Source organism: Physella acuta, unplaced genomic scaffold (assembly GCF_028476545.2).
Source record: "Physella acuta isolate Inbredline_101_S28 unplaced genomic scaffold, ASM2847654v3 ptg000714l, whole genome shotgun sequence".
Lineage (NCBI taxonomy): Eukaryota > Metazoa > Mollusca > Gastropoda > Physidae > Physella > Physella acuta.
Window position 1 is genome coordinate 583,792 of NW_026732232.1, and position 12,097 is coordinate 595,888.

At 35.8% G+C, this 12,097-nt stretch overlaps 2 protein-coding genes across 2 annotated transcripts in view; both read right to left on the reverse strand.

The window, feature by feature from the left end:
• The window catches only part of LOC131949803 (SLIT-ROBO Rho GTPase-activating protein 1), a 68,415-nt gene extending 68,131 nt beyond the window's left edge, over positions 1-284 (reverse strand). Inside the window, exon 1 of the mRNA XM_059311779.1 lies at positions 111-284. Coding sequence (XP_059167762.1) covers positions 111-174 — 64 coding nt within the window. The 5' untranslated portion in view covers positions 175-284. The remainder of the gene's footprint in view (positions 1-110) is intronic.
• A 2,729-nt stretch (positions 285-3,013) lies between these two features.
• Positions 3,014-12,097, reverse strand: part of LOC131949785 (cilia- and flagella-associated protein 54) — a 40,057-nt gene continuing 30,973 nt past the window's right edge. The window contains exons 56-68 of the mRNA XM_059311732.1: positions 11,828-12,013; positions 11,292-11,458; positions 10,204-10,328; positions 9,592-9,700; positions 9,383-9,485; positions 8,872-9,109; positions 8,321-8,446; positions 7,811-7,942; positions 7,350-7,549; positions 5,414-5,679; positions 4,645-4,807; positions 4,450-4,524; positions 3,014-3,968 (exon numbers count right to left, since the gene is read on the reverse strand). Coding sequence (XP_059167715.1) covers positions 3,843-3,968; positions 4,450-4,524; positions 4,645-4,807; positions 5,414-5,679; positions 7,350-7,549; positions 7,811-7,942; positions 8,321-8,446; positions 8,872-9,109; positions 9,383-9,485; positions 9,592-9,700; positions 10,204-10,328; positions 11,292-11,458; positions 11,828-12,013 — 2,016 coding nt within the window. The 3' untranslated portion in view covers positions 3,014-3,842. The remainder of the gene's footprint in view (positions 3,969-4,449; positions 4,525-4,644; positions 4,808-5,413; positions 5,680-7,349; positions 7,550-7,810; positions 7,943-8,320; positions 8,447-8,871; positions 9,110-9,382; positions 9,486-9,591; positions 9,701-10,203; positions 10,329-11,291; positions 11,459-11,827; positions 12,014-12,097) is intronic.

Sequence of the window (12,097 nt, forward strand, 5' to 3'; positions counted from 1 at the left end):
TGTTTAGGTTTCAAAGTTTGAATTCCGCTATTCGATTGAGATCAAATGAGAATGAATCCGAAATGATAAAATTTCTAGAAAAAATAAAATAAACATTCTTCAAAACTTACCTCGCAAATGATTTTCATATTCATTGACAATTTCTTTCTCCTTCTTGCTTCGCCGTTCTGACATATTGTTTGAAATGCGTTGGACATCAGATATCCTACGCGGATTATCCAAAAAACTAACACTTCCTTGGTTCTCGGTCGGCTGAGTTTACGCTTCAGTGCTTCTGATAGAAACTTTCTAAATACGCGCAATGAACTATGGTACTTCCGTTTTAGGTCTCGCACTGTACGTGATTCCCGATGTTGGGAATCCCACATCCAATCGAAATATTGGATTTATTAACAGGCTAGACTGCTGACCCAATGGAATTTATTGCAATACTACACGATATATAAATAGCTTATTAAACTAGCAGTTGTATTTGGTATGGTTAATTTGAGAGATCTCTTAGAGATATATGCTGATGTAGGCCTATTTATTAAAAATATTAAGAGATAAAAATGTATTACCTGATAATTAAGCAAGTTAGAGTTTATCAATTTTAGTAGGCCTGCTGCCTACGCAGTTGGCTAAAAAGAGATACTTAACTAAAAGTAATTAGAAATCTAAAGGGAGTATAGGCCTGGCCTATACAGTATCTTAGACCTGCGTGATTATATAATCAGAAGTCGCCCATCAACGCTGTCACTCACCGATTGTGAAAAGGGAGGGGGAGGGGTGATTTGGCGACAACGTGTTGGCGAGGGGAGGGTGTGCAGAAAGAGTGACGACACACTTTTGCATTTTTAAAAGTAGAAACTGATATTTAGCTGTCATTTCATGTTTTTTTTTAATGCTGTTTTTTTTTTCTTTTTTTTTCCCTGTAAATTGTAACAGAAATTGACTATTGGGAGGCGGACTAAAATTTCCGGGAGGGGGGGGGGGGCGGAGACTGTTAAAAGTATATAAATTAAATTTCTTTCGGGGGCGGCAGACTCTCGTTTGGGGGGGGGGGGGGGGGTTGTTGAAGTGATCAGTGTTTTTCCAGACTTTTTTCTCCGGGGGGGGGGGGGGGGCACTTGAAATTTTCGGGGGGGGGGGGGGGGCGGTAAACTTTCTTCGGGGGGGGGGGGCGGGGGGGGGCCGGACACTGTTAAAAGTATATATTTTCTAAATAAATTATATAAATTTCATTTCGTTCGGGGGGGGGGGGGCGGTATAAAAAATTTTCGGGGGGCAAAGCCCCCCCCCCCCCCCCCGAAGAGATGCCTGGAAGAAACTCTGGAAGTGATGCCTGGAAGAAACACTGGTTGAAATGTGAAGTCAAATCACGGGTTAGGAGTGTTTTTATGATGTTATATGTGACGACGGGAATAGGGGGGGGGGGGGGTAAACCGTCAAAAAAGCATGACGTCAGTTATGGATGATCCCCTCAGGACAGTGGTTCTATTAACCTGGGTTCGATCGATCGAACCCCAGGTGTTGGGTGAGTCAGTCTCAGAGGTTCGACGGAGGTCAAGACACGCACCCGACTCACATGATTCACGATCGGATTTTGTCAATGCGGACTACATAACTGTTAAGGGGTCATCCATAAATGACGTCACGCTTTTTTTTTGACGATTTTTACCTCCCTCCCTCAAATGATGTCACACCTCAGCCTACAACCCCCCCCCCCTCAAAAATTGCAGTTGAATTTTTTTTTAAACATCGATATTTTTCTAAAATCTTGTCTGAACTCGGTCAAAATAGAGTATTTTAATCAATTCCTATTACAATTTATTAAAAACAGTTTTCTAAAGCGCGAGATAACGTCTAAAATTAGTTTTTCTAACATTGTCTTTTTATAATGCAAAAGTGTGACGTCGCACCATCTGACCCACCCACCTCCCCCTCATCACACACCGTCACAAAATTACGCCCCCCCCACCCCCCTTACGAGTATGACTTCATTTATGGACGACCCCTTAGAAGGGTTCGATGAATACGCACATAAAATTGGCGAGGCTTGATAATCGAAAAAGGCTAAGAACCACTGCCTTGGTAAAAAAAAAAAAAAAAAAAAAAAAAAAAAAACGATTAGAGTTGCCTTTATAAATAAAATGATAAGACTATAGCAGCTGCTTAGACTGTACCCAAGCAGTAGCGTAGTGATCATATATTTAGTTGTTTTTTGGTGGGCGGGGAGGGAGGTGACAGTCCTAAAAATACTGCACTGGGTCTCACCCGTACTAGTGAGGCACCGTCTCCTCATTTTTGCTCACAGCTTCCCCCTCACAACAATGCTAAAACTATGATGGTTACATAACTGAATTATTTGTGAGATCTATTTGCTAAAAATGTAAAAACTATTATGGTTGTAAAACAGAATGTTCTGTGTGATGCACTCAATCCCCAGTATAATTTTCTACATTAATAATCCCAAGCTGCCCCCCCCCCCCCCCGCCATATGTGTTGTATTTATTGATGTCCTCGTGTGAAATTATTAAGACAATCCCTGGAGACTAGGCAAAAAATGGTATTTGAACACAGTAAGAACCTGTGTATTTAGCTGAACCTATGCACACAATAATTTTGCTTCTTTCTCTCTCTGAATTTAATTTTTTGCCTAGACTGGCCTAGAGGCAGATCTACAGGGTGGCAAGTGAGGAAACAAATGTTTTCCTATTTAATGTTAACAAACCTCTTGTATAAAAGCAAGTTTTTTTTTTAAACGTAAAAGCTCATGTTTGTAATTTATAATGTATGGTTGTAAGGTTATCGGCAGATCTCATGTGATGGAAACCTAGCCTACCCCATCCCTAAAATATATTTAAAAGTATACATCACACCCTCTGATGCCCCCCCCCCCACCCCCCCATGAGTGAAAAGCCTTGGTCTGTAGTTTGAATGCAATTACTCCACAGAGAAGTTTTCTATTATCTTTAAACTTTTTATTGAAAAATTGTACTTTTGAAAAATTGTAACACTTGATATATATATTTATACCTTAATTCAATTATACTGAAAGCCAAAATAATAATAGACTGATCACATAATGCATATATATTAGGAAATCAAGATTGGTTTCATTTCATAATAAAATAAAGACACACAAACTATATAATTAATTGAATCTTAAAACAAGTTACATCATTACACAATCAAATCTGCTCAATTTTCTTTTAACATTGGTTTAAAATAAAAGAGTAAAAAATGAATAATAACACATAAAGGTCAAGTAAGTTCAATAAACTATGGATAATTTAAAATTAAAACAACTTTAATACGAAGTAGTCTATTGGCATCAGTCAATATAAACTAATATTAACCAAACCTTTAGAACAATACATATATTTAATCTAAGTGATACAATCTTACTGTTAATTTGATTTTGTTATGTATTTATAGCAAGACAGTATTGAAAGTTTTTATTGTGTTTCACATGATGCTCCAGAAAAGAAATACATATTTTATTCCATACAACCAACAGTCAAATTACAATGCATTAATTATAACATGGTATTAATAATTAATTAAAAACTTAATCCATACAGACTAAAACAGAAGTAAAAATATTTTTAAAATAAATTAAAAATGATGGGGAATTCTAGACTGTTAAGTCTACAGTCTACATGAATATTAATAAAGGCCTAATCTTTCTTTTCTGTCACTTTATTAGCCTTTGATAAAGACAAGCCTACATTTGCAATAAATTAAAACAAACAACATTTGATAGCTTGACAAGCAACGATTTATTCATAAGATGATTTAGTCAACGAATATTCAACATTGCAGTCAGCTGTTGATGGACGAGTGTAAATAGAGCTTGTTTATGTCTGTAGACAGTTGATCAACCACTGGAGGAAGTTAGAGTTACCTCTCATTGTTAGGCCAACCCTTGGGTCAAACATGTTCTCTAAAGCTTTGATGTTTGTCAGTGTGATCTCAAATGGGCTCTGAAACCAATATTTTATTTTTAAAATCTGATATCCAATTTTAGAAAGACAAAAGCTGTAGGAAGTTGTGATGTGGATATTTTGAGATTTTATTTGATTTAAATAAAGTTTTAGAGAGACAAAAGCTGTAAGAAGTTGTGATGTGGATATTTTGAGATTTTATTTGATCTAAATAAAGTTTTAGAGAGACAAAAGTTGTAGGAAGTTGTGATGTGGATATGTTGAGATTTTATTTGATTTAAATAAAGTTTTAGAGAGACAAAAGTTGTAAGAAGTTGTGATGTGGATATTTTGAGATTTCATTTATAGAAAAGAATCTCCACATGTCAGGTAACTAAGGTCTACACATTGGAAATGATGCTATTTCATCATTAAATATAATTAGTGGAAATTGTTTATTTCTCACATAATTTTTAATTCACACAATCTTCACAAGGGTTTTAAAACATAACATCAGAAATTTAAAAAAATTCAAACCAACCTTATCATCAAGCGTAACTTCCTGAAATTTACCAAACAATGCTAAGCAATCCTCAATACACTGCTTTAACAGGATCTAGAATAGAAAAACAAAAAAATAAAATGTTCCCACAGAAGAGTTTATCTTTTGTTACAAATGTGTTTAATGAAAAAAATAAAGTAAAAAATGAGGCCTCATCTTTAACTCATTACTTACCTCAAACTGTTCATCCTTCTTAATTTTAGGTGAAAGTGGTTTAATCCGTTGAGTCACCTTCTTAGCTCGTGCAGCTGATGGAGAGGCAGCACTTGTACTTGTAGTTGGTTCCTTGACTTGATCCATCAGGGAGATTTCAGCAAGTTGAACAAGGGAGGTCAGTCTGGTAAATACAGTGGGACATTTTCAAGTATAAATAAATAATTTATCATGATTATACTTATAACCAATAGTGACAGTTTGTAAAAGAATTATTATGTATGATGTAGCTGATTTGTTTAGACTGACTGATAACTCCAGCTATAAAAATATTAGCCTACTCTAAACCTGCATATTGTCAATGGAAGCTTTTCATTATTATCTAAACTTTGTACTCATCATCTGTAGACTCAAAAGTTAATTTAAATAAAGTAAAATATGGTTTACATCTAACTTCACTTTTGATGTGATCTATGGATGTGATCTATGGATGTGATCTATTGATGTGATCTGTTGATGTGATCTATTGATGTGATCTATGGATGTGATCTATTCATGTGATCTATTCATGTGATCTATTCATGTGATCTATTCATGTGATCTATTCATGTGATCTGTAGTATTGTCAATGATATTTTGTATGTCAAGTGAGGAACATGATTTTATCAGTTGTTTTCATCTTAAATTATTGCATGTAAAACCAGCCTGTTGAATTATTGCATGTAAAACCTGCCTGTTGAATTATTGTATGTAAAGCCTGCCTGTATTGAACCCCATGGGCTATGTTTACCTGTTATGCATGTCAGTGACTTTTTGTAATGGCATCCACATAATGCTTGGTTCTTGCACATACGAGTAGTTGAGTTTCTGCGTAATGCAGTAACACATAAGTATCTGGGTTCTTTGGGCTCTGGTGTCAGGCACGTTGAAGCCAGACTCAGCCAGGGAGGGCTGGTACCACAGGACACAAACTTCAGGCTCTGCCACTAGGACTGCCGACTTGTCTGCTGGTCTAAACTGGTCAGTTATTGACCCTGGTGGAAGTGGCACCCTGGGCTGGAAAAGTTTAACGTTGGGGTCAAAGGTTGTCTCATAGGTGCAGATAAAATTAAAATGTTGTCTCATAGATCCAGATAACAAGAAAATGTTGTCTCATAGACCCAGATAAAAAGAAAATGTTGTCTCATAGACCCAGATAAAAAGAAAATGTTGTCTCATAGGTGCAGATAAAATTAAAATGTTGTCTCATAGATCCAGATAACAAGAAAATGTTGTCTCATAGACCCAGATAACAAGAAAATGTTGTCTCATAGATCCAGATAACAAGAAAATGTTGTCTCATAGACCCAGATAAAAAGAAAATGTTGTCTCATAGATCCAGATAAAATTAAAATGTTGTCTCATAGATCCAGATAACAAGAAAATGTTGTCTCATAGACCCAGATAAAAAGAAAATGTTGTCTCATAGATCCAGATAAAATTAAAATGTTGTCTCATAGATCCAGATAACAAGAAAATGTTGTCTCATAGACCCAGATAACAAGAAAATGTTGTCTCATAGACCCAGATAAGAAAATGTTGTCTCATAGATCCAGATAACAAGAAAATGTTGTCTCATAGACCCAGATAAAAAGAAAATGTTGTCTCATAGACCCAGATAAAAAGAAAATGTTGTCTCATAGGTGCAGATAAAATTAAAATGTTGTCTCATAGATCCAGATAACAAGAAAATGTTGTCTCATAGACCCAGATAACAAGAAAATGTTGTCTCATAGATCCAGATAACAAGAAAATGTTGTCTCATAGACCCAGATAAAAAGAAAATGTTGTCTCATAGATCCAGATAAAATTAAAATGTTGTCTCATAGATCCAGATAACAAGAAAATGTTGTCTCATAGACCCAGATAAAAAGAAAATGTTGTCTCATAGATCCAGATAAAATTAAAATGTTGTCTCATAGATCCAGATAACAAGAAAATGTTGTCTCATAGACCCAGATAACAAGAAAATGTTGTCTCATAGACCCAGATAAGAAAATGTTGTCTCATAGATCCAGATAAAAAGAAAATGTTGTCTAATAGACCCCAATAATAAGACAATGTTGTCTCATAGACCCCGATAACAAGAAATGTCTCATAACCCAATAAGAAAATGTTGTCCATAAACCCCAATAATAAAAAAAGTCTCAGAGAGCCTAAATGAACAGATAAAAACATAGCGAAGTAAGTGTTGGAGAATAACTCACAGGTTAAGAGAAAAAAAGGTCAGGTATGGGGAATGACTTTTGAAGATGAAACAAGAGCTGAGGGGTCTACTTGGGCTCAACTTAAGAGAATGGGATGACACAGTCAAATGGTAGAGCTTATAACTGCTAACTCAAGTTTTGGGCTGAAATCTGGATTCAAGTCATTAGAACGTCCCTGAGTTCACTCTTCTCTGATGGCTACCTGACTCGTTATGAAAAATAAAAGCGGCTGGGGATATTGCTGACCGCACTATCAGTTCATTTGCAGAGGTCACACAAACAGTTGAACTTTACTTCACTTGACCCATGGACCATCAAGTTCAAAAGGCAACTTTCCTTTATTTTAACAACATTCCATTGGTGAGGTGCAGCTTCAGCCTTTGCTCCCCAGGGGATTCCATTTTTCAAAGAATAAGAGCATCCATTTTAATAAAAGGATTTCTTGCAATAGTCTGAGGACTAAAAGGTTGAGAAACTTACTTTAGTATTTTCACTGTCTACCTCAGGACCCTGATTAACTGCATACGACTGGGTGCTGATTTTCAGGTCTAACGGATTTGTTTGTGGTAATTGCTGCGCTAGGCCATGGGAAGGAAAGGCCCCACTGCATTCTGTAGCATAGATCTTCAGCTTGTTGGTCAAGTACCTGTGTAACTGGGTTAAACGGCTGGACCATACACCTGCACAGACAGGTAGATTAGAACAAGTTCAATCAATGAAATTTGATTCCAATATTTATTTGAAAACAGCAATTTCTGCGGTAAAGTGTTGGCTGATCATGAACTCTAACAACAAGATTTTAATGAATTTTTAAGCTTGAAATTTCTAGGTTTACTTGTGTTATCATGAAAATGATCTGGAATGAGGATCTAAAATGAATTACTAGATGGACCACAAACCCACAGACAAACAAACAGAGAGACAACTAAGTAACAACTAGCCTGAGTGTAGCATGTATCTGACAACATCATGGTTTGCGCTGACGTCAAACTGGCTGGCTGAATCAGCTGTAGTCTCTGTGCTGACAGAAATGGTTGAGGTGTTCATCAGCCGCTGCAGGATGGACTGGTAGCCTGCAGAGATCAATATTTTAATCAATCACTCACTTGCATGGCATGGTGGCATTCAATTCTTAATTCTAAATCTGGATTACTTTCAATCACTTATTGATCTCATGTAATGTAAACACATTCTCCGATCATGTAAACATTGTATAGCCACACAGAACAAACATGTAAACATTGTGTTGCCACACAGAACAAACATGTAAACATTGTGTTGCCACACAGAACAAACATGTAAACATTGTGTTGCCACACAGAACAAACATGTAAACATTGTGTTGCCACACAGAACAAACATGTAAACAATGTGTTGCCACACAGAACTCTTCAAACAAGAAAGATTAAATCCTGCTGTAAAACAAGATAAGTAAATATAAAAGAACCCACCAAGCAAATGAATCCAACTGAGGACCTTGGATTCAGCTTTGGCATGGTATAGCTGTTCATCATATGTCTGAGGGGTCTTTACCTCCTGGGCTTCAAACATAGTTGACATTTCTTCTTCAATGGCAGCTAAAAAAACATTCAAACATAGTTGACATTTCTTCTTCAATGGCAGCTAGAAAAAATATTCCACACAATACAAAATGAAGGGAAAATTTTTTTTGATGAACCAAAACATGGGATAAACATGGGATGTCCTGGCTTGGGATAAGATGGGATATCTTGGTTTGGGATAAACAGAAAGTAAAGTTAATAAGGCTAATTGCTGGCCAAAGGAGGTTGAGCTTATTCCTGATCAGAGCTGGTTAGTTGGTTTGTCTTATTGCTGACCACACTACATTTGACATTTTTTTTTGTGTGTGCAGATCTAAAAAAGGATTAACTCATTTGTCCAATGGTCTAGTAGACCTGAAGTGAAAGGCTAATTTACTATTTTCCTTTTTTTTTGGAAAAAGGATTCATTTTTATCATTTTAGTTTGACAAAACAACTCACTTTTAAAAACTTTTTTCTTTTGACCAAGAACAGATCCTCCTAGCAGGTCCAGTGCTATAAAGTCTGGGACAGATTCACACTTTTCCCCCAGCTTTTGAGAGGCAACACTTTGATCACCAATCAGGAGGTTCCTAGATCTCTGAGAAGAGGCGGTACCTGCCGCACATCGCAGTGCTAACCAGACGGCTCTCTTCTCATCAGAAATTTCTTGTTCTTTCTTGTCTTGTTTTGTTCCAGACTGGTCATTTAAATTTAAAAATTACATCAGAGTAAAAAAATATAACAGATCTAATGCCAAAATATATTAATGTATATGCAGGTATTTAATTTTAAACAAGAATATACTAGGGAAATTTTTTTTACAAAAAGTTACTAAACATTCTTCAACAAATGGATATGTTACTGATACATTTAATTATGCTTAAATTTCAAATCCATTTCTCTGGGCTAAAGTTTTCATGACTGACCTAATAAACATGACCAACTGACATAGTGACCTTGACATACTGACCTTGTTTTTGATGGGTTCAAACATAAAACTATTTTTGACCCTGATAACTTTGGCTTTCTGCATGTAGATCAAGGCTATCTCCAGATAAGCTTGTCTCATTAAACTAAAAATATTTGTAATTTAAATATTAATTTCGTTTTTATTAATTACATTTCAATTATCTACTTCCTTCAAACTAAGCTTTGAACACATTTTTCTGACATACTCACCCAAGATCGTGGTTATTTAAATATGAAATATAAATAGCTTGAAGTAGAGTGTGGGCAGCTGCAGAAGGTTGCATATGTCCTGAGAATACCAACATCTTTTGGATCTTACCTGTACAAATAAAAGTTGCAAAAACTTACTCTACAACTTACAACATTCAACAAAAAATTTATTGTATATGTCCTGAGTATACCAACATCTTTTGGATCTTACCTGTACAAATAAAAGTAGCAAAAAGTTACTCTACAACTTACAACATCCAACAAACCATTGACAAAATGTGTACATTTTAATGCTACAAAAGTTTCAAATGTCACTCAATGTCAACAATAGTTACCAAAATGCAATGCCATCAAAGAGTTAACATGTCTTGCCTATGTAATTCAATACCAACAAAGAGTTAACATGTCTTGCCTATGTAATTCAATACCAACAAAGAGTTAACATGACTTGCCTATGTAATTCAATACCAACAAAGAGTTAACATGACTTGCCTATGTAATTCAATACCAACAAAGAGTTAACATGACTTGCCTATGTAATTCAATACCAACAAAGAGTTAACATGACTTGCCTATGTAATTCAATACCAACAAAGAGTTAACATGACTTGCCTATCAAAAACAGAAGCTCAGATTCTGTTGCTGCTTCTCTCATGGCGCTAACTTGAGAAAGTTGCAACGATGTCATCAAAACTCGTAAACAATCTGTCCACATATCCTTCATGTTGGACACCTGGCTGAAATGGAGAGTAAAAATTTTATTTTACTGTTGCCATGTGAGAGTTAAAATTTTTATTTAACTGTTGTCATGTGAGAGTTAAATTTTTTTATTTAACTGTTGCCATGTGTTGTGTTTGGTTAAATTATTTCTAACAGAATAAAATTAAATTTTAAAAACAGTTATTTGTTGTTAGTTGCTAGAAAATGCTAAATTCTTTGATTAAAAAAAAATAATCTGATTATTGCATATTGCTAATGGCACCAGCTAGTATTTTATAAGCCAAACCAGGAAGAACAAATGTAGCCATATTACCCAATGAAGAACAAATGTAGCCGTATTACCCAATGAAGAACAAATGTAGCCGTATTACCCAATGAAGAACAAATGTAGCCGTATTACCCAATGAAGAACAAATGTAGCCGTTTTACCCGATGAAGAACAAATGTAGCCGTATTACCCAATGAAGAACAAATGTAGCCGTATTACCCAATGAAGAACAAATGTAGCCGTATTACCCAATGAAGAACAAATGTAGCCATATTACCCAATGAAGAACAAATGTAGCCGTATTACCCAATGAAGAACAAATGTAGCCGTATTACCCAATGAAGAACAAATGTAGCCGTTTTACCCAATGAAGAACAAATGTAGCCGTATTACCCAATGAAGAACAAATGTAGCCGTATTACCCAATGAAGAACAAATGTAGCCGTATTACCCAATGAAGAACAAATGTAGCCGTATTACCCAATGAAGAACAAATGTAGCCGTATTACCCAATGAAGAACAAATGTAGCCGTTTTACCCAATGAAGAACAAATGTAGCCATTTTACCCAATGAAGAACAAATGTAGCCGTATTACCCAATGAAGAACAAATGTAGCCGTATTACCCAATGAAGAACAAATGTAGCCATTTTACCCAATGAAGAAAGAATGTAGCCGTTTTACCCAATGAAGAACAAATGTAGCCGTTTTACCCATTCTTAATAAGTCTGGCTGTATCCCGAGCTTTAAAGTGGCCGATCCTATGCTTGACTTGAGTTAACAATGGCAACAGTGGATGGAAAATGTTGAGTAGAGGAGCCAGGGGAGCTGAGTTGTAGGCTAAACTCTGGCGCTCAATTTTCTCTCCAAAAGTCTCCATCTAATTAATCATTAAACATTAAACACACATCTGTTGTTAGGATTTCACAAATTTTAACTACAAGCCATATATTATATATTTAATCCTATTACACTGTGTACAATGTCTAGTTTTTTAAATGAACAAAAGTGATTTTTGAAACATGGGAACATAATTTCTAAATTAGATAGGCTGCAAATGGCCCACAAACAGCAATTTATTACTGTTGACTGCTACATTGGTAAAATAACTAAAAAAATCTTCAGAAAACCTTAGGAAAAATATAAACAATAAGTAAAATTGTTATTTCATTGGACCTCCCAATATATCCACATAAGCTTGTAACATATTCTAATTATGGCTAATCGACTGTCCTATTCAGACTTATACCTGATTTAAAATAAGACTATGAGCTTCCAGGTAAGAAAGATAAACTGTCTTGAGACAGGTGTCTGCATCGGGGCATGTCTTGGCTGCCGAAGCCTCGAGGTCAGCCTTGAAGATGATGCAGGTAGCCAACAGTTGCTCTCCCTCTGGGGATCTTTCTCTTACAGTTTTCAGCAGTTCAGCTCCGTCCTGAAAAATACAGTATTCTCAAAGAATTACTTTTTAAATCCAACTCTTTGTGCCAAAAGACATGTGAAGTGCAAACAAAAGTAG